The sequence below is a fragment of the Mus pahari genome, chromosome 18 (genome assembly GCF_900095145.1).
Source record: "Mus pahari chromosome 18, PAHARI_EIJ_v1.1, whole genome shotgun sequence".
NCBI classification, from domain to species: domain Eukaryota; kingdom Metazoa; phylum Chordata; class Mammalia; order Rodentia; family Muridae; genus Mus; species Mus pahari.
The window spans coordinates 54,589,555-54,614,878 of NC_034607.1; the positions used below are offsets into that span (position 1 = coordinate 54,589,555).

Below are 25,324 nucleotides of genomic sequence, written 5' to 3' on the forward strand. Positions count from 1 at the left end.
TCTCTCTCTCTCTCTCTCTCTCTCTCTCTCTCTCTCTCTCTCTTTCTTTCTTTGTGCTGGGATCAAATACAAATGGTGGAGGAATCTGGAGTTGAAGAGGGCCTCCATGTAAGCTCCATATATGTTAAGTGTTCATGTATAGAAAACTTGATGATTTGGCTCTAAGCTTGCTTGTGGATAATAGTTAATTCAGAACCTGTAAACTTCATTGAAACCGAACTTTGCCGGCCCTTCTTGCTGTTTGTCGTCCCCTCTCTCTCACCTAGAGCCACGCATTTGGAAAATGTGCTGGGATGGACGTTAGTGACCATAGTCAAAAGAGAACAGAAGGCCATAGTGAGCTCAAAGTCAGGGACTAACCAAACACAAACTAAAATTTGTGGAAGTGTAAACTAAGATAATAATTTTCTCTTTGTAAGTCTACCTCACATTTGTTATGAAGATGGAGGTCTGATTGACATCCTATTTATAAAAACTTACAATAGAACCTTTTGGAGAGACTGGATCTTGTGAACGGCTGGCAAGTGTTTAATGCCTGTGTTGGATATTAACCTAGAGAGATTGAGACAAAGTGAGAGTGAGCAGAGATGAAGCTGTCATGAAAACATCTGTCAGAGTCTGAACTTTCCAAGTTCAAAATACCAATTATGGACTGTCAAAAAATACTATCAGAGCTCTCACAATATAGATTATACTTTTATTATCTGCTTTTTGTTTTAAAAATCTCACCAGGATCTAGAAGGTTGTTGAGTTCTTAGAGCAAAGAAATGTACAATTCTTTTTACAAGGTGTTGATAATCTACTATCATTCATATACTGATTTAATTTTAAATATGAATAAGTTAGCAACGTTCAAAATGACTTAAAATGAGATAATGCCATTTGTCTAGTTACTCCATTTTCCAGCCTTGGTGTGCTTGTTGGAGAGCTAGTTTTTTCCTTTTCAAAGAAGTTCTTTTGGGGTTACAGTGTCAGAGTGAATACTCTTTGACTTCAGTGATATAAGTGATCTAAAAAAAAGGGTCAATTAGAAAGTGGTTGCAGTTGATTGGAGATAAATTTTCATGAGCAGAGAGATAGTTTGAAAATCCCTACATCTGATGATAGCAGATCTGCCCTTAATCCTACCCAGTGTTCAGCTTCCTTGGGGATCAAAGCCTGAGACTCTGCGATGAAAGCAGCGGATGACTAATGTAATGGACACTATGGGTTCAGAGCATCTGAGACAGGAAACGTGAAGAGGGGAGGAGGAATCGAGTCAGCACCAGCATGAGTAATGTTGTTGGCCACTGCTACTGGTGCAGCTTCTGTAATCACAAGGACCTGATTTAGGAGTTCTACAGTACATGTATCAGAGTTATTGCTCTGAAGGAATGGTGTACAGGGAGGGAAGGGGTTCATATTTCCTAATGGCCAAAGATAGTACCATGTTATAGATGCCCCACCTTCAGATTAGATATTTATGAGGTTTGCATGGGTATCTCTTACCATAGCATAGATGGTTCTCTGGAGTAGAAAGCAAATAAGAGGAAATGCTGGATGAAGTGCTGATGTCCAATTGTACCTTAATTAAGCCAAATGACATTTTGGTAGAAGTGGTTGCTAATTGTCTAGTGACTCATGAAAACCATCAAGCACACCACAATTTTTTCCAGATTTCCCTACTTTAAGTTGCTCAAAACCCTCTAGTATAGCTCTACCTCCATTACCTTCTGTGTCTGGCTTAGCTAAGACATAGTTGATCCTTGTCATGCCCATCAGGAAGAACCCTATTGACATACACATCATTGTGAAGGACTCAGTTTTGGCATTTTTGTTCCCCGTGTTTTTATGCAGAAAGTCAGTAAATCTTGCCTATGGATCATTGTAATGGTTCTCTGAGGCTGTGTTCCCACTTGGCTCCTAACATTGCAAGTAGAACTCATTTTGGTAAGCTTTTCCTTTAAGACTTGGAACAAAATCTCCTGCTTTTTCCTGGACTAATGGGTTGTTCATATACTCTTTTGGAGGATTTGTTATGACATTAATTTTTTCTTTTAAAAGTAAAGCTAGATATGATGGCATAGGCCTGGAATCCCTGTGAAATTGCTATCTGTGGCTAGTCAGGGTTCCATAGTGAAGCCCTGTTTCAAAATCCATTTTCCATATAGAGAAATGAACATTTTGACATTAAGGTCAACGAGTAAAAATAAGTGTTTAGAGGCATGTGACCATGACCACAACCAGATAAAATTTGATACCATTGCCCTGGTCCCCTTTGTGTTTACATTGCATTTAACTCCTTCCTAACCTCCAGATCCTAATAACCACCCATCAGTTTCCTGTAGCTATATATATTTTTTCTAAAGGCTCTATTTTCCAAAATAGAATCATGGAACAAACAACTTTTGAGTCTGGCTTGGTTTTCTTTTAATAATTCCAAGATGTGATGTATTTGAAACCCTCCCATGTTGTATGTGTCAGTAGTTCCTTTGTTGTTGTTGTTGTTGCTAAATAGAATTTCTTCTTTGAATAATTCACAATTTATTTCTCTATTACTCGATTGCAGTTTCAGGGTTTTCTTGTGGGAAAATATTGGTTAAATGAATTAATGTTCATATGGAATATTATATACATATAAAAGGTACTTTAAACATTTGATCAAGGTTGGTATTTCTTTGTTGAGCAAGAAAGAGAAAGAAAGTATACACACACACACACACACACACACACACACACACACACACACACACAGTAAGAGAGAGGGAAGGGGGATAGGTTTTTCTTTTTCTTAGGTAAATGCCTTGGAGTGTGATTTCTGGGTCAGATGGCAAGCAAATATTTAAACAGAAAACAGCTTAGCAATTTTTTTTAATAAACAAGTGTACCATTTTGCACTGAACCAGCAATGTGTGAGAGTGCCAGTCACTCTACATACTTTGGTCATTTAAAAAGTGCCTATATCCTTTTCATACCAAAGTAATATATGTATTTATTATGAGAATTGTAAAAGAATCTATGAAGACATGTACAGAAGTGAGCAAGAATCACCCCATGGCCCACCATTAGCATCTGTTAGTATTTGACATGGGGAGTTTCCACTAAAATAACATACGCCATTGCTCCCCAATAACCCCTGAGAGTCTATTCAAAGCTGTTGGGAGCAGTGCTGTAACTTTAAAGACCCACAATTTACTGCAATCCTATTTCATTAGATCTAGCCTTTTCTATTTTTAGATCTCTTCCCATGGTGTTCTTTCAGTATTCTCCTAATGAGACATCAGAGCAGCGACTATATTTAATATTTTCTGACAATCTTCCTCTATGTGTAGGTTTGGAATGCAGCATGTGCTCATAAAATACCAGGTCAATTGCATGATGTTTCTCAAACATTTCTAGTTTCTGTCACCAGGAATGCATCAAAACTCTAATTTGGTTGACTTGCTTGTCAGGTGTCACTGCTATTTGGGGGTAATTAGTCTGAAACAGAGGCAGGGAGGTCGAGAGGCTAGAAATCACAGGGATCTGCATGTAAACTCTGGCATGAACTGGATACAAGCCGGTTTATCACTCCAGGCCAGAAAATGTGTGGACTGTGGGCAGCATGGTAGGCATTCTACCAAAGGTGCCTTCGTCATTTCACCTTCTCTTGGGCCAACTTTTCCTCTAGCTGTTGCTATGGCAATAGGCTGCTGTTAGATTTAATGTGGCAGATGCTTGCCTCAGCTATACTGAGTAGCTCTCCATTTTTGTCTGGGACTTCTAGGCCACTTTTATGATAGGCATGTATAGAATCTTGTCAAACCATTCTGAACCCTTGACAAATCTAGAAGTGATTGGGACTTACCACTGCAGTGGAGAATTCCTGGTTGGTCTGGAATCCTCTTTGTTTTTTATGAACAATTCTAAATATATTTTACATTGTATTTTACATGTATCTTACATGGCTGAACTCACATTGACTGGCTGTATACCACTGCATATAGGTTTGAAAACAGTGGGTTGACAAAGCATTTTTGCTGAAAATGAATGCTTTTTCGCCTCATAGAACTTGATCTTTATCCTAGAGGCTCATACATACTGCGCAAATATCCTACCAACTAGTTATACCTAGTTATACCCTGAACAGTTTTTCACTTTCCGTTTTGAGGCAGTCTCTCTAAGTTGCTCAGACTGGCTTTGAACTTGTGTTGTAGTTCTGAAAGGACTTGAAACTGTCATTCACTTCCTTAATCTTCTGAGTAGCTTGGACTATAGAGCTATACCACCAGTCCTGGCCCTGATAATACAGCATGCCTATCATTGCTTTGAAGTTCCCACTTTCCTCGTTCTTTTCTTTTTAGTCATCCATTTCCTTTCTCTGAGTTTGTGTGCGTACATGAAACAGTCACATGCAGTCCCTTGCTCAGACACTTTTGGAGACTCCAGGTCAAGACAGACACCAACTTGCACTGAGTTTCACAGTCTGCCCAGATTGATAGGTAGTTAGTTGTCTTCTCTCCTGACGTTCAGTTCAGGTCAAGCCCCATTTCTCTTCCTTCCTTCTCAGCAAAACCTTCAGGAAGTACTATCTGCAATACTATTTCATTGCTTCTCATCTCATTTATATGGCCCACCCTGCTCCAATCTGATTAGCCACCCTACACATCTTCATTAAAAACAACGAGGTGTCCCAAACCCACCAGTCTACCGAGTACTAAATCTAGTGAACATTGAAGTTCATATTTTGTGAAGAGCTTTCCAGAGCATGCCCTTCCCCTTGCCAGTCTCTCTCGTCCATTTCAGTTATGACACGACCGTTTGCCTCCCTTTTCTTGAGCACTTTCATTTGCCTCGTTTCCCTCCTTTCCTCTATTAGTTTGCAGAGTCTTCTTCTTCAATAGTTCCAGCCAAGTAGATTTTGTTTCCTGTGGCTTTCTGATTGTGATTATTAAATGTGAGTTCAGGATTCATACCTGTAGTTTGACCTCCCTAGTCGGCCAGGAATGAGATCTTACTCCCTACATCCTCCCAAACGTTCCATTGTAATAGCTGAACTTGTCCCCTGAAAGTCACCTTTATCAAGCATTTCCCCTATGATTCTTTTCCAAGAAGTACACTGGCATCTATCAGTCATTCATTGGAGAACTGGTAAAAATCGGCTGCTTCTTTCTTATCGTCCAACAGCCAGCCCATTTCAAAACATTCTTAGATTTTAATTTCAAAATGTTATCTTGAGCAATTTTGTCCACCTCCGTTTGACACCATTCTAAAATAGTTGCTACCTTTCCCTGGCTTTATTAAATAGTTTCCTTTTGGCCTCACAGTTTATCTTGTTCCTTTCCAATCTGTTCTCTGTGCAACATGCAGCACATTCTTCTAAGACACATAAACCAGATTGCTTTGCGCCCGCGCTGTGAAAGGTTTATTATTTCCCATAAGACCCAGGGTGAAATTTATATTCTGTACTATGAACTCTTCTGTCTGACTCACATTGCTTCATCAATGGGCTTCAAGCCCAGAGTCTCTCCTTTTGCTCCTCCCTACTTTGAGTTATTTGCATATGTTTCCTCAGGAGGGCTCTCACCCATTTTTTTTTCTTTTTTTTAAAAACCAGGCCAATTGAAACTTCAGAATTCAGTTTCAAATGGAATTTCCTCAGAGAGAAGACCTGTCTACAGGTCTAAATAGGCCCCCTAAGAGCTACCTTACATGCATGGACAATACTTCTCTTAAAACTCATAGGCTTTTAAAAGAAAATCTCATGGCCAGGTATATGATACAGTCTTAAAGGTTATTGGTCATAGAAGCCAAAAACGGTGCCCAAAATAACACAAGCTATCCCCATTGCTTTTGGTTGCCTGCCATAACTATATGGTGAGACCCTATTGTTAAAGACCCTACACTTTTCATCTCCATGGCAGGTTGTAGAGAAATCCAGCCATTGCCTTGAAAACTTTCTCTCTGCTAGCTAGCTTTTACAGATCTGGGTGATGCTATGTATACCACTGGTGAAGAAAATCTGACAACAGTATACGTGCATATTCATGTGCCAGACAAGATTTTCTTACTATTGCAATAGTGGCACCAAGTTTATGGAGGTAGCCAATTGTTTTTAGATTGAATTTGAGATTTGGCTTACAGGTAGGAATTTAGGTATAGTACTGTAACTTGGACAAAAGCTACAGGAGGTCATAGGACCTAGAAAAGAAACTACTACTGTTACTTTGCTAAAGGACCTGCTGGTAACCTGCCTCCCAGATATTTATGCATACACCCCTATATTAGTGTGGCTGTCAACCTTGGTCAGAAAACCTTCTCTCTGGATTGGTGAGCAGTTCATGAAGGACAAAGAATGGAAAATAGTGATTGTTAAGTACTCAGCCCTAAACATACATCAGTATCAACTTCACTTCCATCAAGGCTCAGGGAACATGGAAGAGGGAGGTAAAGGAATGTAAGAGCTGAAGGAGTGTGTGAAATGAGGTCTTCTGGATGTTACATGCATGTTGCACCTGTGAACTTACTCTAGAACAAACGTACTCAACATTCCAACAGGCAGTATCGAATTCGATTCACTGCATTATTAATTTTAAGTCTCACATAAAAGGGTGAGAAGGATGTGTAGGGGCATCTGGAGGCAGTGAGAAGGGGAAATTTGTGGTGCATATGATCAGGATTCATTGTTTATATGTGGAATTATCAAAAATAAGCTAAAGATATGTTGGTAGAGTTAAAAAAACAAAACAAAACAAATTAGATCCCCTGATTTACTCCCAGGACAATTGCATCTTATCTAGCAATTTTTATTTTTAGTGGTTCATTAAAATTCCTAACAGGGCCCAGAGAGACAGCTCAGTGGTTAAGACTACTGGCTGCTCTTAGAAGAGGACCTGGGTTTGATTCCCAGTACCACAAAATTATTCACAATGGTCTGAAATGCCACTTCCTTGTAATTTGAGGCCACTGTTGGGCTCTGTAGGCCCAGGGAATATATGTGGTATATAGGTAAAATACTCATACATTAATATAAAATAAAGTTTAAAAAATTCAAAGCATATATTATTTAACCACAATATGAATGGCATAAAGGTATATCTGTGTTTGTCCTGGAAATTTAACATTTCTACACTGATTGGAACATAGACTATGCTTGATTCTTGCCAACTTTTCTTTGTTTGTTTCTGATCCAGGGATTCACTGGGCAGTCTGCATAGCCCTAGAACTTACCCCATAGACCAGGCTGGCCTCGAACTCACAGAAATCTTCCTGTCTTTGCCTTTTGAGTACTGGGATTAAAGGTATGTGTCACCACCAAGCTTTTAGGACGGTAATGTGCTTTGAGCTGTTGGAGACTATGTAGTACCTGCATCCATAGCACACATGATTTGACATGGTACTAGCAATTACCAATGATTATGAGTTTTGTGTCATTGAAGAGGTGAGGAATCATTCTTTTCCAATGAAGGCTAGATAAGAGCAAAACATTTAGCTAATGTCAACAGAATGAGCTCCCATACCCATGTTACAGAGCGTCTACAGACATCCACAGAAACACATTGAAATCTTTTTTCTTTATAGAAAAGAAAATGCACAGTGAAAATGGCTAAAACTATTCCAATAGTGTTGACTTAAAGATGCTTAAAAAGATCTAGTGGCCATCTAGCTGGATGGAGTATTGGCTATAACTCTGTAGCTAAGATTCTCTATAACCCCAAGCCAAGACCAGAAATGGAGTTCTAATGAACACTTAGTTTTCCATTCATCTTTCCCCCTTTGATCAATAAATTTACATCTAAAGGAGTCTGGAATTAGGTAATCACCTAGGAGCTCCGTGAGTCAATGGGTTTGACTTGGTCAAATGATCATTGCAAAATTATTTTGATTCACTCAACTGTGCTTTATCTTCTGGAACAGTTAAAGCCTTGAGAATAAAATGTCAACCAATTTCATGTCTGCAAATGAGTCTGTCAGTGAAAGGTAACTGGCTTGGAGTTCCTCACTCCCATAGCCAGGTTTGCTTCCTGAACTTGTTTCAATGCCTTTCTACCTCGATCGCCCTAAATCTTTATGTTGCAATAATAAAATAGTCTCTCCTTTCAGAATAAACATAGTGGGGTTCTGCAATTGATGAAAGTCATCCTCACTTCTAAAGCTGCAGGCCGATGCACTTGCCTTTCATAAAAAGATCATCCTGGGACTCTAAATCACTTGCATTGTTGCTTAGTAAATTAATCTGCTCTAAACTTCCTGGTAGGTGCACACACTTTTCAATACTGCTTCCGTGTTGTGGATTCTTAAATGAAAGACACACACACACACACACACACACACACACAGACACACACAGACACAGACACACAGACACACAGACACACACACACAGACACACACACACACACACACACACACACCCTTATTTTTAATATGCTCTAAGCAGCTCAATGACTGGGCCACTCCCAACCTTCCATGTTGCTAATGCCTCCCCTCCAATACTCCTGATTTATTACTTACTAAAATCTATATTCTATCTCTGCTACCCCAGTCCCAATCAGGGAGGGTCCCCTTAGGGCGGATTTTCCCCAGCTCTTGCATGACTGTTACTCTGTCTTGTGCAGCTGTCCTGCCTGATCCTCCTGCTACCCTGGCATGATACTAAATCCCCCATCTTCCCATGGCTCTCTTGCTGGAGAAATCTAAAGTCTTGCATCTGTCTACCTGCCCAGTCATTGGCCACAGGAAACTTTATTCAACAATCAAAGCCAAATGGGGACAGTGTTTTACAGGCTGGTATGCAGGTTCCTGTGTAATTTGGGGAGCCTAGTTAACACAAATAGCATTAGAACCAGTCCACAGCATTGCATCATGGACACTTTCATTTGTCTGTAATAGCACTCATGGATTCCTGTTTTTTTCCTTTCCCTTCAGTTTATGGAGTCTATTCATCCTGTACTGGTGTAAGTATCATCCTCCCAGTAGCTTTATTATACCCCAGAGAGTAAGCCAGAGACAATGTCTTAGCTTTAGGAAATTAGAAAGTAAAGCAAATTAAGATTCACACAGGTAGACCATTCAAGGAATGGAATAGTGCTAAACTACATATTATTGATCATTAACGTCTCAAAAGTTCAAAGGACTGGGAAAAGCATAGTGAGCTGGCACAGTCAGCGTGGACTGTCCCAGGAAGGACAAACAACCAGAGGCCTGAGCTCTGTACTGTAGTGTGTACAGTTGGGACAAGAGTTAAAGGGTGAACACATGTGGGTGGGAAGCAGAAGAAGGTATAAAAAAGGAAGGGGGGGGCTATATCTTAAGAACTCTTGACAGTTCATAGATTAGTGTAGGTTTGATGGAAAAATATAGGAAGCCTGTTTTGTATACTAGAAGGAGAATGCCTGAGGCTTCATGGTCTGTTCATCTCAAGACTTCATAGTACAAAGCAGGCCAAGCCAATGGGGTAACTTAAAAGCTACAATGGGGGAAAATACTCAGTCCACCAAGCCAAGTAAAGGATGTCCAGAAATATAAGACATTCTTGATTTCACTTATGCCAGCTGTCATACATTTCTTTATAGTCTATTCCCAATCTGACTTAGTATAGAATGAGCAACTCTGAGACTATGTAAACCAGCTCTCTGCCAGCTTAGGACATGAGGAATGGATGGGGTTCAGGCTATGGATAGAACGATCCATCCAGTGCTTTAAGGAATTTGACTTAGGGAAGGAGGGGATGCTACCAAATGTTTTACAACTACTAATTTGGACTGGGAAATAAATGTTAGCAAGTGAGTGAGCTAGCAGATGTAAAATATGCAAAAAAGGACCAGGTGGATCCAAAAAGAAGCCATTAATTATGGAGGTTGCTGATACTGAGTTTTGTTTTAACTACAAATCTTTATTAGCTGGGGAGTTTGTGTATCAGAAATCAATGTGGTAAAAAGATTTTGATGTATGCTTTCTGAATCACTGTAAAAAGATTTGTCTGTGTTCAGTATCACAGAATCTTAGTGTTATAGGAAGAACCAACCTATAACGTGCTTAGTACAATAAGTAGGACCCTAGCCTCAAGGATGGTGACCCTAGCCTCAAGGATGGTGACGCTAGCCTCAAGGATGGTGACCCTAGCCTCAAGGATAGTGACCCTAGACTCAAGGGTGGTGACCCTAGCCTCAAGGATAGTGACCCTAGACTCAAGGATGGTGACCCTAGCCTCAAAGATGGTGACCCTAGACTCAAGGATGGTGACCCTAGCCTCAAAGATGGTGACCCTAGACTCAAGGATGGTGACCCTAGCCTCAAGGATAGTGACCCTAGACTCAAGGATGGTGACCCTAGCCTCAAGGATAGTGACCCTAGANAGGATAGTGACCCTAGACTCAAGGATGGTGACCCTAGCCTCAAGGATAGTGACCCTAGACTCAAGGATGGTGACCCTAGCCTCAAGGATAGTGACTGTAGCTGTACAGATCTCCAACTAATGGATTGACTTTGCAAATCCTACTTTCTCTCAGTAAGATGACTGTGCATAAAATAATTTTAGGAGATAGCCAGAGAGTCTCCTTTCCTGCCATCCCATTTTTTTTACCCTCAAAATAGGGGCCATCTAAATTCCATATTCAACTTAATTAATCTTCATGGAAACAAGGATCTGCAGTAAACACAAGGGATTTTATTAGTCCAAGGGCATCACTTCCCAGAGTTTAGCCCTATGTGGCTAGATGCTATCTGACCCAGTGCCTCAGTAGAAGCTCAGAAGTGAGCTTCCGGTTTGGATAAGGGCGTGTAGCGTTGTCTCTAAGGAACTGACTGGCCCCAGAGGATCTGGGTAGATGTCTTGGCTTAGCTGATTTCATTTCTTTATTTAGGGCAAGCTTACTTCCTAGCCTTGTAAGGAAGCTTCATCGGTTCTCCTAGCACTGTTTGTTCTGTGCTGAGGTGTTCGCCTTTCATTCCTAAGACTCACACTAAGACTCTTATTTCTCTCATTCCTGACTTGCATTTTCCTAACTCTCTCAGGGGTGATAACATGCTTTGTCCTTGACATCTGTGCCATCCATGTAGCTGGCCACTCCTAAGTTTCCCAAATTTCTCGTTTCCTCTCTTTCTACTATCTTTTACTTCCTTCTGATATACCTTCTTCTATCATCCTCCTACCTGCCAGATTCTCTTTAGACTCTGAATCTTGGCTTTTGAAAAAACAGAATGATATTATCAACTTAGATTTTTGACATGTGTGCTAGTTATTTTTTTGTCAATTTGACATAAACTATAATTACCAGAGAAGACGGAGTCTCAACTGAGAAATTGCCTCCATCAGATTGACCTGTGGATATGTCTGTAGGGATTTTTCATGATTAATGCTTGATGTGGGTAGGCCCAGGCCACTGTGGCTGGTGCCATTCCTAGGCAGGTGGTTCTGGGATGTAAAAGCAAGCAAGCTGAGCATGAGTCCAGAAAGCAAGCTAGAAGTTAATATTTCTCCACAATCTCTGCTTCAGTGTCTCCTTCTGTGTTCCCATTCAGTTCCTGCCCTGAATTCCCTCAAGAATGGAGTGTGATGTGGGAGTGTAAACCAAACAAGCCTATTTGGCCCGAGGTTATTTTGGTCGGTGTTTTGCCATTCCCATAGAAAGTAACTAAAAACATATCAAACAATACTATAGAATTGAAAAAATTAGAAATGAGTTATGTGACAACTCATTTTAAGAGCCAAATGACTCAAGTATGACTTTTTCTCTAATGACAAGTAGCCACTGGAAACCAAATTATAAAGCAGATACTTTCAAATTAGATACTTTTTTCATTTCTTCTTTTCTTGGCAAAAGATATTTAACCAATGATGAATGCAACAACATTTGAAAAAAGTCTATGATATATAGGGAGCTACTGGGGAGGGAAAACCATGTATGTATATATGTAAATGTCTATTTTACCACTGAAAAAGAGGTATGTCACTATAAGTGAAATGTCTCATATTGCATATTTTAAAAATAAGAAAATATACATTTTCTAGGCAACTTAAGTTTTTTTTTCATGTAATTTTGAATGTTTTCACTATAAACTTAAAAATGAAACATCTCCCAGGTAGTTTAACAGAACACCCAATTGACCTTAGGGGAAAAATTTTACTGGCTGAATTTTAAAAAAACAACAACAACAAAAAACAAAAACCTTGTATAAAAGAGGTATAAGATAGAATACTGAGTATGATAACCAGGATTCCAGAGTTCTTCTATTGAATCTGTTTTTAATAGTTTCTTTTTGTTTATGACAGCCATTTAAACCCAGTAGCCTACGATTAGTAGATTGCCTTACTGTTAAACATTAGAAAAATGACAAATCACATTCCATGACACTGATTTCTCAGCAGGATTATAGGCAGCGAGTCAAAAACCAAACAGACCAAACACCTTTCTTTCATGTAGAACTCTATATAAGGGAAGATAAAATTGTAGAAATTGATTATTTGTCATTATTTCAACCCTCATTAGATTTGTATCTATTTCTAAAGCACACGATGCTGTAGTTGCATGGAAATCTACTATATAAAAAAAAACCTGCCTATTTTGGAACATATTTTATAATGGGGGTTAGGTGTAGGGCATTCGTTTGGGAAGAGCAACCTGTGATTCTGAAAAGCAGCCAAGTGGAAATGGCGATAGATTTGTGCTGTGATGTTCTGGAAACGAGGTATAGATTCATAATAATAATGGTCAACATTTATTGAACACTTCCTATAAGTCAGGTACCACACCAAGCACTTATCATTGATTATTTTATTTATTCCTTCCTATTACCTTAGAAAACTGACTGAGAAAGGTCCAGGAACTTTCTCAAAGGAGAAGCTGAATGGCAGGTTGGACCAGGAATTTCTGAATCCAGACTAATCTTGCATGCCTACAATTGGCCCAGTGACTGAGTCTTACTATGAGAGCTGCCCATGAAGAAAAGATTGTGTTGTTGAGGTCTGGGTTTCCTAGCCCTGGCAAAGCACTCACATTGGAGGACGAAACTGCTTTGTTTAAGAAATGAAAGTGGTGATAAAACCAGGAAATTCTGTGTTAACAGGGCCGAGCTCTTCCTGCAGGGATCTTAGAGTCCTTATTGTTCATTAGAAGTGTCTATGACAAGAAAAACATGTGCTATCACTCTTTCTCTAAACCTTATACCCCTTCCTTTTCTTAAGCTGTGTGTGCCTTACTCAGCCCTGGAGGCCGTAGCAGAAAGTAAGGCATATATCTATACTAATTACGTACAGATCAGGTGCTAAATATACCATTACTATGAGGGCACAGCTGACAAATCTCTCTTAGTGCAAAGAATGCATCAGTTAAGTTGTCTGTTCCTTGACTGTGATGGAAATTAGAACTTGATAGTACAGAAAAGTAGAATTGCGTTCGTGAGAGGGCAGACTCTTGGGTGAAGTTTGGATGGAAACCAGCATTTGCAGACAGTGTATGTATGGTGGCTCCTCTAGACCGTGACAAGGACATAGAAGACAGAAACATCTGCAAACTCACCTGCAGCTAGCTGTGGAAACTATCAGACTCAGGGGGAGGGAGTCCCTCTCCTACCTCAGCAACCTATCTGCGACAGTTTTGATCTAGGTTAAAAAAATAAAAAATCACGGAGAACTGAGCTAGTTCTCCTGAGAAGAAATCCCTGACCAGTGGGCCTAGTTATAATGCAATAGTAATAATAAAATGAAGCTGGTGATGGGCTCCCTGCAGCTCTTGCTGTTGATGTTACAGGCTCACTTTGGAGAGCATGCTACAGGGGTATCATCATGGATAGGACAGATCTTGGGGCAATCAGAGATGAGGGTCAGAACTTCTCTGAAACAAGGGACACTATATTCTTGGTTTCTGGAAGCATCTCTCATATACACTGGCAATGAGAATTGAGAGAAGAATGGAATTTGTGATAATCCTTTTGAGAAGTGCATCTGAAAGCAGTTGTTTTGAGTTTCTCCGTCTTGACAGTTGTCACGGCTAGTGGTTCTATTTAGGCTGAAAAGAAGAATTCAAGAAGACCATGTGGCAAATTTTACACACTTTATAGAGATTGGGGTTCTGTCAGAATCTGTTTGTCGTGGTATTGGTCAAGATGCTGCTACTGGGGGTGGGGGAATAAAATCCTAGAAGCTGGCTATACAAGTCAACATCCTGAGAAGGCCCTTGAAGAAGAACACATAGAAGTTATAATATCTTGTTAATTTTTATTGTTAGATATTTTCTTCATTTGCATTTTAAACACTATCCTGAAAGTCCCCTATACCCTCCCCCTGCCCTGCTCCCCAACCCACCCACTCCCGCTTCCTGGTATTTTGTTATTTTTGTAGCACCTGTAACATAACTACTTTAGAATTCCTATTTTTATAGTTAAGAGTGTCAAGACTTAGCAATGCACAGGTCAAGTTCTAACCTTGAACCAGGAATAATTGTTAGAACGTGACTTTTATCTTAGCCTGTGCCATGCCCAAGTGCAAATGTCTCACTTTCCTTAAAGTCATTGACCCAGACACACAGGCCTGTGAAGAAGGTACTATTTTTTTTATTATTAGATATTTTCTTCATTTACATTTCAAATTTTGTCCCCTTTCCTCATTTCCCATCTGAAAACTCCCCTATCCCATACTCCCCCCGACCCCCACTCACTAACACACCCACTCCTGCTTCCCTGTCCTGACATTCCCCTACACTTGGTCAAGTCTTCACAGGACCAAGGACCACTCCTCTCATTGATGGCACACAAATTCATCCTCTGCTACATATGTGGCTGGAGCCTTCAGTCCCTCCTTGTGTTTTCTTTGGATGGTGGTTTAGTTTCTGGGAGCTCTGGGGTTACTGGTTAGTTCATATTGTTGTTCCTCCTATGGGGTTGCAAACCCCTTCAGCTCCTTAGGTCCTTTCTCTAACTCCTCCCTTGGGGACTCTGTGCTCAGTCCAATGGATGGCTGTGAGCATCCACTTCTGTATTTGTCAGGCACTGGCAGAGTCTCTCAGGAGACAGCTATATCAGTCTCCTCTCAGCAAGCTCTTATTGGCATCCACAATAGTGTCTGCGTCTGGTAACTCTATATGGGATGGATACCCAGGTGGGGCAGTCACTGGATGGCCTTTCCTTCAGTTTCTGCTCCACACTTTGTCTCTGTATCTCCTCCCATGGGTATTTTGATTCCCCCTTCTAAGAAGGACCAAAGTATCCACACTGTGGTCTTCCTTCTTGAGCTTCATGCGGTCTGTGAATTGCATCTTGGGTATTCTGAACTTCTGGGCTATTGTCCACATATCAGTGAGTGTATACTATGTATGTTCTTTTATGATTGGGTTACCTGACTCAGTGAAGAAGGTTCTATTACCAGCCACATTTTGCAGAAAAGAAAACAGCTTAGGGGCTTCATGGTGATATGTCTGCTAGAAAGTGGAAGACATGATATCTAAAGCCAGGCTTCCAGCTTGTACCCTCTTAATTATATTCTTCTCAGCACACTTTCTTGTTTACAAAGGAATTCTCAAAACCTAAATACCATCCTGATTAGATTCACAGCTAACGTTGCCAAGCATCCACCTTTGGAGACTTCCTTCAATGCTGACATAAAAGTAACTTTAATCAAACTACCAATTTGAGGCAAGCAGTTACTTTTATATCACATTTGGGAGCTACAACAATGTTAATATTTTAAACAGTTTGCACACCCTTTCCCACAACTCATTTCTGAAATAAATTATTTAGAAAGCTATTTCTTAGGTACAATTCAACTTTGCTTGGGTGGAAGATCACAAATTTGAAATGATAAACACGTAATTGAGGTGTCAATGTGCTCTGAACACTGGAGAGGTTTACGTGGGCTCTATTGACAGTACACATCTCTGATTGGAGGATGGACTGCGTGAGAGCCATACATTGATGGCTTTTGTTCTTCATTCTATCCCTCATATAGTCTCTTGAGTTTCAAAGCACTTCTTACTGCTTTCGGAGAATCAAGAGCAAGACAAACTGTGTCAAAAAAAAATGCCCACTTCAGAATCTGCCATGTGATACATGTTTAATACGAATTTCCCTGGTCCTCCTGCCCCAAGAAATTTTGACCTTGTTCAATTTAATCACTGTCTCAGAACCCCCTGCTTCAATCTGTGAGACAGATCTGACATGAAATATCTCCCAGTGCTTTCGTAAGCAAATGAGTGCAAAGTGAAAGGGCCTTGTGAAGTCTGATTTCTGTAACCCACACTGGTGACCAATGCCCTTTAACCTCACAGCACTGACCTTCATGCACCACCTTCCCTTCATGACAGTGACTTTCAGCTGGAGGTGACATAGTGATAGCTCTTTCCAGTTTTCTATTTTCTCCTTTTTATGTGCATGTGTATTCAGTGTATCTGCTTATGCGTTTGTGGTTTCAGGCAGATGAGCACATGTGTGCTCATGCCCACTTGGATGTGCAGAATCCTGGAGCTGATGTGGGGAATCTTACTCAGTTGCTTCCCACCTTATTCCTCTGAGGTGGGGTCTCTCTTAGCCAGACCTACAGTTTTGGGATATGGTGAGTTTTGTTAGCCAGCTTGCTCTGGGGATGGCCTGTCTCCACTTTCTAAGGCTAAAATTCTCACTGAGTCACTGTGCCTTCCTGCTATTCACATGGTGTGATGGTGAGCTTTAACTGGCAGTTTGACACCACTTGAAATCATCTGAAAAGTGAATTTTAATGAGGGGTTGTCTGTATTGATTTGGCCTCTGTAGCATGTCCCTGGGTGGTTGCTATAATTTAGGCAATTGATGTGGAAAGTCCCAGCTCAGTGTCTGGCAGCACCATCCCTTAGGAATGGAATCCTAAACTGCATAACACTGGATACATAAAGCTGAATATAAGCAAACAAATGAGCATGAATGCGTCCTTTTATTTCTGCTCTTGGCTGGATGTGATATGAGAAGCTGTTTCAGGAGCTTCCGCCTCGACTTCTCTACTATTATGGGCTGTAACTGGAAGTGTGAGTTGTGGTAAACCTCTTCCCATAATGTACTTTCATCACAGCAATAGAAAGGGAATGACCACATGTAGGTTCTGGAGATCCAAACACTGGTCCTCTTGCTTGTGTTGCAAGCACATTCATCACTGAACCCATTCTCTTCATTTCCTGATGAGATGCAGGGAGCTTACTGTTTTCATAAGCAAGATCAGGGCTGTGACCTGATTCCTGGACTCTTCTGTTGGAGCTAACGTTTTTCTCGAATCTGGTGAGTGGATCTGTGTGGTTTGGTCCTTGCCAGGGAGATAGTGATGAATGAACCTTATAAGAAGGTTGCCAAGATGTCTCTCTCACAGGCCCACCACTGTTCTGCTCTCTACCCACATCTCCATTCCCCAACTAGATGAGGGAAGAGCTCATTGCCTCCTGAAATAGGCACCATCTGTGGGTTGATCACCGTGGGTGAGCGTGTGATTAAACCACAGTGGAACATTTACTCAATGTCTGCTGAAGAGGAAAAGATTGCTGCTCTCACTCTGAAAACAGCCACTGCTTCTCTCTGACCACACGAACAGAGAGCTTCCATGCCAGGTCCACATTCTCATTAAGGGCCTACTGTGTGCTGATTTTGGCCCTTTGCAGACTCAGAGATGACCGGGACATGGCACTTGCTCTAGCTATGGTGTATGTATAATCCAAGGCAGGCATTGCCTGCTTATTCACTGCTCTTCAGTCATGGGCTAGGTAATTCTGCTGTCTGCTGAGTGCAAGGATACTTTCTTTATACAGTCAAGTTCTCATAGAGGATATCACCCTTCTCAGGCAGAGTCAGGGCTTGAGGCACTTGGCTAAAATACATCTGTTCTAGGAGCTTACAGCCCATATTAACTCATGTCATCTATATTAACATGCTACAGAGGTTAATATAGATGACACGAGTGAGTGTGTAGAAGTAAAGAGAAAATGTAGCTTTCCCACAAGTATTACATAATGAGAGGGGAAGCTAGTGACGCAGCCAGTGAGCTTACAATACAACTAGGTGACTCTAAAAGAGAAATGACCTTCACCATTTCCTCCTCCTGTCCTTCTATCCTTCCCATCTATGCTGCACTGTACTGGGGGATCTCTCTCCTTATGCACTGGGGATTTAATGTTAGTGAAAATTTGGTTCCCATCCTAGAAAAAAGGAAAGGAGAAAGGCAGGCAGGCAAGGAGAGAGGGAGGGAGTGAAAGAGTGTTAGTGACTCTGTTCCATGTCCTGTCTACTTTTGCTGCCTATTCATCCTCTGGCCAGTTCTTATGGAGATGGTGGCTCTATTGTGTGTCTTCTCCCAGAAATAACTGCAAGTCTAAAGGTATCTATGTGGACACAGCCAGAGCTGGAATGAGAAGCAATTTTGTATGGGTCCTTAAGTGTGAGCTTTGATACTACCTTCCATAGTCTACTGCCCAAGCTGTCACTTGGTGTACTTGAGCCTGAGATGGGATATATCAGGCCACCTCCAATGGCTGCTGGGTGCTATCTGCCTCTGTAAACCTGTTCCCCGTAGCCAGTGCCTCTCAGGCTTTGATGAGGTGGTTTTGCTTCTTTGCAGGGATCCATGATAGCAGGACTGCATCCTATGGTTGTACGTTCGCACAGGAGCTGAGCTTTAGCTGGTGAGAGTGTCTTAGTGCACCTCTAAGATTTCAGCTACAGCCGAGGGAAAGCAAGCTGTATATCTGTACGTGGAAATGCAGGGCTCTATCATGTACCACAGTCAGATCTATCCTTGTCTCACAGTCAGATCTTGCTCTTCTGCATTCAGGACAAGAGTAACACAGAGAACCTCAGATATGTGAAACTTACAGGTAAGCAATCAAGTACTTGATGGCCGGAAAAGGTCTTAGGGGAGTTAGAGGTAATTTTCCCCCTGACCATCTCTCTGAAGTATGTTTGCTAATTTTGTTTTTCAGATGAGGAAACGTGAGAGGGCTAATACACCACTCTCTAGGGGTGGGGTGAGGGATGGCACTAGGGATGAGGAAGAAACTGAGCTGAGCTCCACTCCCCTGCATCCTTTTGTGGACTATTCTCATATCTGAGCTTTAGTGAAGAAATAGAGGCCAGTATTACTTCAAAATTAACGAGAGAGGGACACACCTCACTTATGAGAGTTATCTTGAGAAAATTATAATACAGAGAATATGCAGGTCTGCAGGAGTGTGTGTGTGTGTGTGTGTGTGTGTGTGTGTGTGTGTGTGTGTGTGTGGGGTGTGTGTGGTGTGTGTGGGGGTGGGGTGGGAGTGTATAGAAAAATAGTTGAAACTCAGAGATCACTGGCCACTAGCCAATTGGTGAGCTCTAGGTTAAGAGACTCTGCCTTTAAAAAAAAATGGAGAACATCAAGGAAGGAACTAGGTATTGACGTCTAGCTTCCACATGTGCATTCAGACATGTACACATATGTTTACACTCACACATCTACACTAGACACATATAATAAATAGAAACAAATAGGAAAAAATGCTAATTACTCTGGAAAGAAGAATATAAAACCTGAGTGTATTGCTAGGAATTGTTAGATCAGCTACTTTCTTCTCTGATGGAAAAGACTTGACTTCTTGCAGAAGACATCTGTCTGCATGGGGAGGAAAGGTTAACAGTATAAATATGCTGCCAAAATTACAGTCACAAGAGGTTCTTGCCTTTGGGAGCGAGCAATCATGCTCAGATGGAAATCTTACCTCGAAGAGCTGTGTTATCTTGGAATTGACAATGTTAAGCAAAGTCAGATTTGGAAGGCTGGTTACTGATAAAATAAGCAATTTTGTAGTCTTTGTTGTGCCCAAGCATCATCGTAGCTATGGCAACATCCTGAGATGACAATGCTGACATCTCAGAAAATAGCTAATAATTTCATCTTAATAATCACTGTTCCATGTAAGATGACTAGATTCTTGATGACTATCTTCTGTACCATGATTATATGTGAGGTACATGGGGGATGAGTCAGGGTAATGGCGTGGATCAAAATAATTTCAATTGAATGGACCGTGTGACCTATGATTTTCATTGGCTTTCAACTGTTGTCACCATCCCTCTACCTCTGGCTTAAGGCAACTGGACATTAGCAGGTCTCCTTTGAGCATAGCTTGTTTTAGGGCATTCTACAATCCAGTCACCACCATCACACCCATCTACTGCTCACTAGGCTTGAAGAGCTTATTGTTTCCTACTCTATTAGGGATAAACTTTCCTGACTCAGGATCTCCTCCAATTTTACTTAGCCACATGTACCAAAACTTGACACCACTAGACTGTATGTGGTCTCCTTTCCCCTGGGGCCCAGTTTCTCCTTATTTGTGAGCCTTTCATATTGCACATATTTACTTGTTCCTTTTTTTCACACAGGATATTTCTTCCACTCCTTCCTCTTCTGTCTTTCTAAATCATGTGATTACCCCACTCCAATGTGTTATTCCATGACTTTTCTGGCTTAGGGCACTGGCTCAATCCTCTCATACACGACCAGTATGATAAGCTCTACAGATATTGTTAGGACTACAGTATTTCCCTTGAAGAAAGAGTGGCTTGTCTCTTAGATACTACATAGAACTGTCTACTCTATGCTTTCTCAGTCAGCCTTCTCCCAACATTACTTTCTTTGATCTATCTATCTATCTATCTATCTATCTATCTATCTATCTATCTATCTATCTTTTGATATATAAAATATCTCTATCTCTATCTATCTATCTATCTATCTATCTATCTATCTATCTATCTATAGAGAGAACATATAGATTCTCTGGAATATGTATTGGGTAGCACCATCATTGCCTGATATAACTCAACATATTTGTCCTTCCAATGGTAATATGTGCTCCAAGAAGGCATGGGCTTCATTTGCCTTGTCATATTTGGTATACATTAAAAAGCCTTGTATATAGTATGTCCTTGTTTATTTCTTAATGAATTATTGAATGAACTCTTACTGACTGGATGATTCATAATCCAAATGATAAGAAAATGTAGAGGAACCATAAATATGGTAGCCACAGTTTCTAAAACTCTATTTTTGTTGGTTTTTACCAGCCACTGCAGATAGGATTGCATGGCTGAGGACCAAAAGGACCAGAGTGTTTAATATTATAGGAACAATGCATATTTTGGTAAGAAAAGCCCTATAACTAGGGTAAGGGATATAACAGCCTCGGCTGCAGAGGGGCTTGTCTGTAAGAAAACTCCTGGAAGGGTTCGCAGCTGTAGAAAGCCTGGCGACCACCATAAGGCACTTTAGGAGAAGCCTAAGGCCTTACATCTGAGTGGAAGATGGTTGTCAGTGGTGGCTTGGGGTCAGAAGACACAGCAGTGTGACATGTTTACTAAGTGGAATTGTAGTTTATTGAGTAGCAAAGACCACCACCCAGCTGCCTGGGAATTTTACATTGACAAGATGCAAATGGAAAAGAATATTGTAGAAACCTTATTTACAGATCAATAGATAATCTTTCATACATAAAAGGTCAGCTCCAGGAAGGCAAATCATTAAAAAAAGAAATACTGCCTGCAAATAAAATATTGATTTAAAAAAATCCATTCAGATGAATTCTTTGGTGCATATTCTTCTGATTAAAGAGCTTTTCTTTATTTATAAGCTTTCTTTCTTAACCACTTCTGGTTCCTCTGTGAAACATGAAGGCACTGATGAAGAGTACTGATTTCTATTTGTCCTGAATTCTGTGCCATCAAATAAACAGCATGAAATGGAATCAGTACGGAAAACTTCAGAACAACATGTCTAAGTATGTGTGTGCAGCAATTAGGATGCTCCAGTCAAATGGCATCTCGTCCCTGCTCCTTGGTAATTTCCTGCTTTTGGTTGAATGGATGCTAAATATTTATCCTGGCTTAGAAAAGCAAATTCCAAAATGACATCAACATTAAAAACAAACAAACAGCTCAAACGTACGCAACACTACTGAGTCCTTATCCATTCTGTGCTTTTCCTTTGTCCTGAAGCAAGTTTCTATCATCCCAAAGAATGTCTGAAATTGTCTCTTTCATGACTTGGCTGCTAGATCACAAAGCCGATTGATGGCTGCTGCTATGACAGGAATAAGCATGGAAGGAGGTATACTAGAGACTAACCTCGGTCCCTCCCTGCTCATCACTTCAAGTCCTAGTCCTCCTTGTGACTATATGTGGAGAGATAATATTTGGAGACAATTCAGCTTTGGCGAAGTGATAAGACGTTAGTCTCTATAAGAAGCAACATCAGAGGCTTACTCTTACCCAGTCTTCTTCTTCTTTTTTTTAAATTTATGCACACCCTCTTTACCATCTGAGGATAAGAAGATGAGGCCATCTACAAGCCAGGATGAGATCTGGGAGAGTGGCATAATCTTCCATTGTCTTGATTTTTTTTTTCCTAGCCTCCATAATTGAAATAAACATTTGTTTAAATGGCTCCATCTTGTGCATTTTAGTATGGTTTTCAGATTGGATTAATGCAGACTACAAGCTTAACTGGACATTGTTTCCCTGAAAGAACCTTCTAGATCAGAGATCACACCGTGTATTGTGCGATCTGTCTTAGTGGCCTGGAAAATATTTCAAAAGAGCAGCAGTCTGAGCGATGGCCAAGTGTACTGCTGGTTGAAGTGCTATTGGAGGGCGGAGTTGTTTAACCCTGCATGCGGTATCATGTGTGAACTGCATGCTGAGGCGGTATGCATATCTGGGTAAGGTTTAATTTTGCTAGGAGCCAAAAGGCTTAATTAATATATATATAATTCCTATTTCAAGTTCCTATGGGAAGAGCCATAGTACTCCAAATGTAAGAAGATTACATATGGTATAGAACTATGTCACTACTATGCAATGGATGTTCCCCCCCAAATTTATGTAGAAACCCTACAGCACAGTGTGATATTATAAAATCATGTGTAGAAATGGGATATTTCCTTTTCTCCCAATAGAAAGAAACACTAGAAAGAGGACCCTCTCAAAGAATAGACCACTGAGCACCTGATGTTAGATTTCTAACCTCTAGACAATTGAGAAATATTGACTTATGATTTAAACTACCCAGCTTATGGTATTCTGTTGTAGTAGTATGAACTGATCAAGATAATAATATTTTGAGTTTTTCAGGGCAGATCTTTTAACAATAATGCAATCTCTCCAAATTCCTTACTATCTTGTTGTTTCCTGGAAAGCAGGTTTAAAATATACTGATGAGTAATCTTCCTAAACACAATGTGGCTGGAACTAGCTACTGTGATCTGTCTGTCAACAGCCACAGGAAACCGGTAGGATCAATATAGAACCCATTTGAGCACAGGCATTTGAGCAAATTTCCAGGTTTTGTGTCCATGAAGCCAGTCTTCCCCTGATAATGACCCAAAAGGAAGGATCGTGTCAAAGTGACAAAGGTCACAAAGAAGAGACTGGGCTTGATGACAAATGACACAGGTGTTATCTCCTCTGGGGTCAAAGGTTGAGCTTTGGGTTTTTTTTTTCATATTCTACTGCTGGTCCCCTGCCCCCTTCTCTTGTACTGTGAATTCCACATCCACATCCTACAAGTTCCTCCTTTGTTGAGGGTCCCCATAATGAAGAATGAACGGTGATAGCCATAATGCATGGGCCAATACTAGTCCAATTCTAGTTTTATTTTTCGTGGTACTTAGGTTTGATCTTACACATGATAGGCAAGCACTCTACAGCTGAGCTATATCCCTAGCCCCAGAGTCAAATTCTGGATGCTTAGATTCAGAGTTTGGAATGGTTCCTCTCAGTCCTCATTTATCTGCTGTGTTGTGCTGTTTTTGGACAGGCTATGAAATGTGTGCATAAAGTTTTCCTCATGAGTCTGTCCTCTGAAGTAGAGGGTGGATTATGGATAGTTTGCCACTGGATCTATCCCAGAAACTCTGTTTGATCTCCCAGAATTCTTTTGTTTTGCTACAGAAGGGTTTATGGCCCCATGTTCTGCTCAGATAGCTTCTAAAAGGTAGGAGGTAGGAAGAAAGAAGGAAGAACAAAAGTGGCCAAGTATGTAACTGCATATGGTGTGTGCCCATGCAGCTGGCTTGCCTATAACATGGCTTCAGGAAAACAAAACAAAACAAAACAAAACAAAACAAAACAAAACAAAAAAAACCAATCTTCTGTCTTCTCCACATCGTTCCTGGGATTCCTGTCAGGGATAAGGCATAGAAGGCTAATGGATTCTCATTTGCTGAATATTATTCCTTAGTTCCCACTCAGATTGCTGAGTTTCACAGTGGCTCAGTATCCTCTTACCACACATACTAACTCTAGTTAATGTGGACCAAAATTTAGGGCCACAGAATGATGTTATTAGCAGTTAATATTTACTGAATATCTATAGTGATATGGGTGATAGGGCCGAGGTTCTTCCACCTTGTCCCCGCTGTAGTCATTTACGATCTGGCACAGAGCTGATCCCCAACTCCCTTATACTCCTTCCTATGGGAAAGTTAAAAAATCAACCAGTTGTGTCCTAGGGACTTGAGCTCAAGGTGACTTGGTTAACTGCTGGTTTATGCTGGTTTATGCCTCTGCTAAACTTTTTGCTTCCTTTCCTTTCCCCTGGAACTGGCAACAAGGATATGGTTTTTGCCTTTAAAAGCTCCCAGCAGAAATCATTCAGGGCTACTCTCTGAGAACTGTTTCTCTTCAGCCAGTCACCAGATGGCCTTATAAAGACTCTCAGATTTAGATTCTGATTTTTTCATTGGGGTCCTGGCCCCATGACAAAAGGCACAGTGAAAACTTTTTATATACTTGGATTGAATGCAAAGGTGTCCTTCTCCTCAGGCTCAATTTTCTTTCCTGTTTTATAGCTCTATATCATGACTATAGCTTCTAATGTCAGGAACTGACACCTATTTCTCTACCTCTTGAATTCAGACCAGTTCTGTGAATTTCTGTGTCTAACAAAATGCACCAGAAGAGATGGTATACTGTTCAGGGCATATGCTGGGAAGTTTGTACTTCAAATGTCTCTCTTGGAGCTCTGGGACCTCAGTGTACATAAGCCTACCCAAGCCTGGTGGAGATGATCATTATTAGGAGGAGAGCTGAGATATTCCAACTGGTACCGTGGACAATACCCTGCCCCAGATGACTTGCTGACTTGCTAAAGATGCATGAGTATGTTTAGCTGATGTCAGACAAAGTCCTGGTCAACAAAACTATTTGGTTGAACAACTGACACAGGTAAAATTGATAGATGGTTATTGCTTTAAGCCTCTAGGCAGTATTATTATGTTAGCAACTTACATGCATTATTATTTCTATTCTTTTAACAAAGAAGCAAGCTAAGGAGAGCTTGCCTCTAACAAACAGCTAGTGAATGGACTCAGAAAGTTTAACTCCAGGG

At 40.7% G+C, this 25,324-nt stretch overlaps 1 protein-coding gene across 2 annotated transcripts in view; it reads right to left on the reverse strand.

The window, feature by feature from the left end:
• Positions 1-25,324, reverse strand: part of Fshr (follicle stimulating hormone receptor) — a 173,920-nt gene that overhangs the window by 24,348 nt on the left and 124,248 nt on the right. For both annotated transcript variants that reach the window (XM_021218039.1, XM_021218040.1), the window contains exon 5: positions 481-552. In XM_021218039.1, the coding sequence (XP_021073698.1) occupies positions 481-552 (72 nt within the window). The remainder of the gene's footprint in view (positions 1-480; positions 553-25,324) is intronic.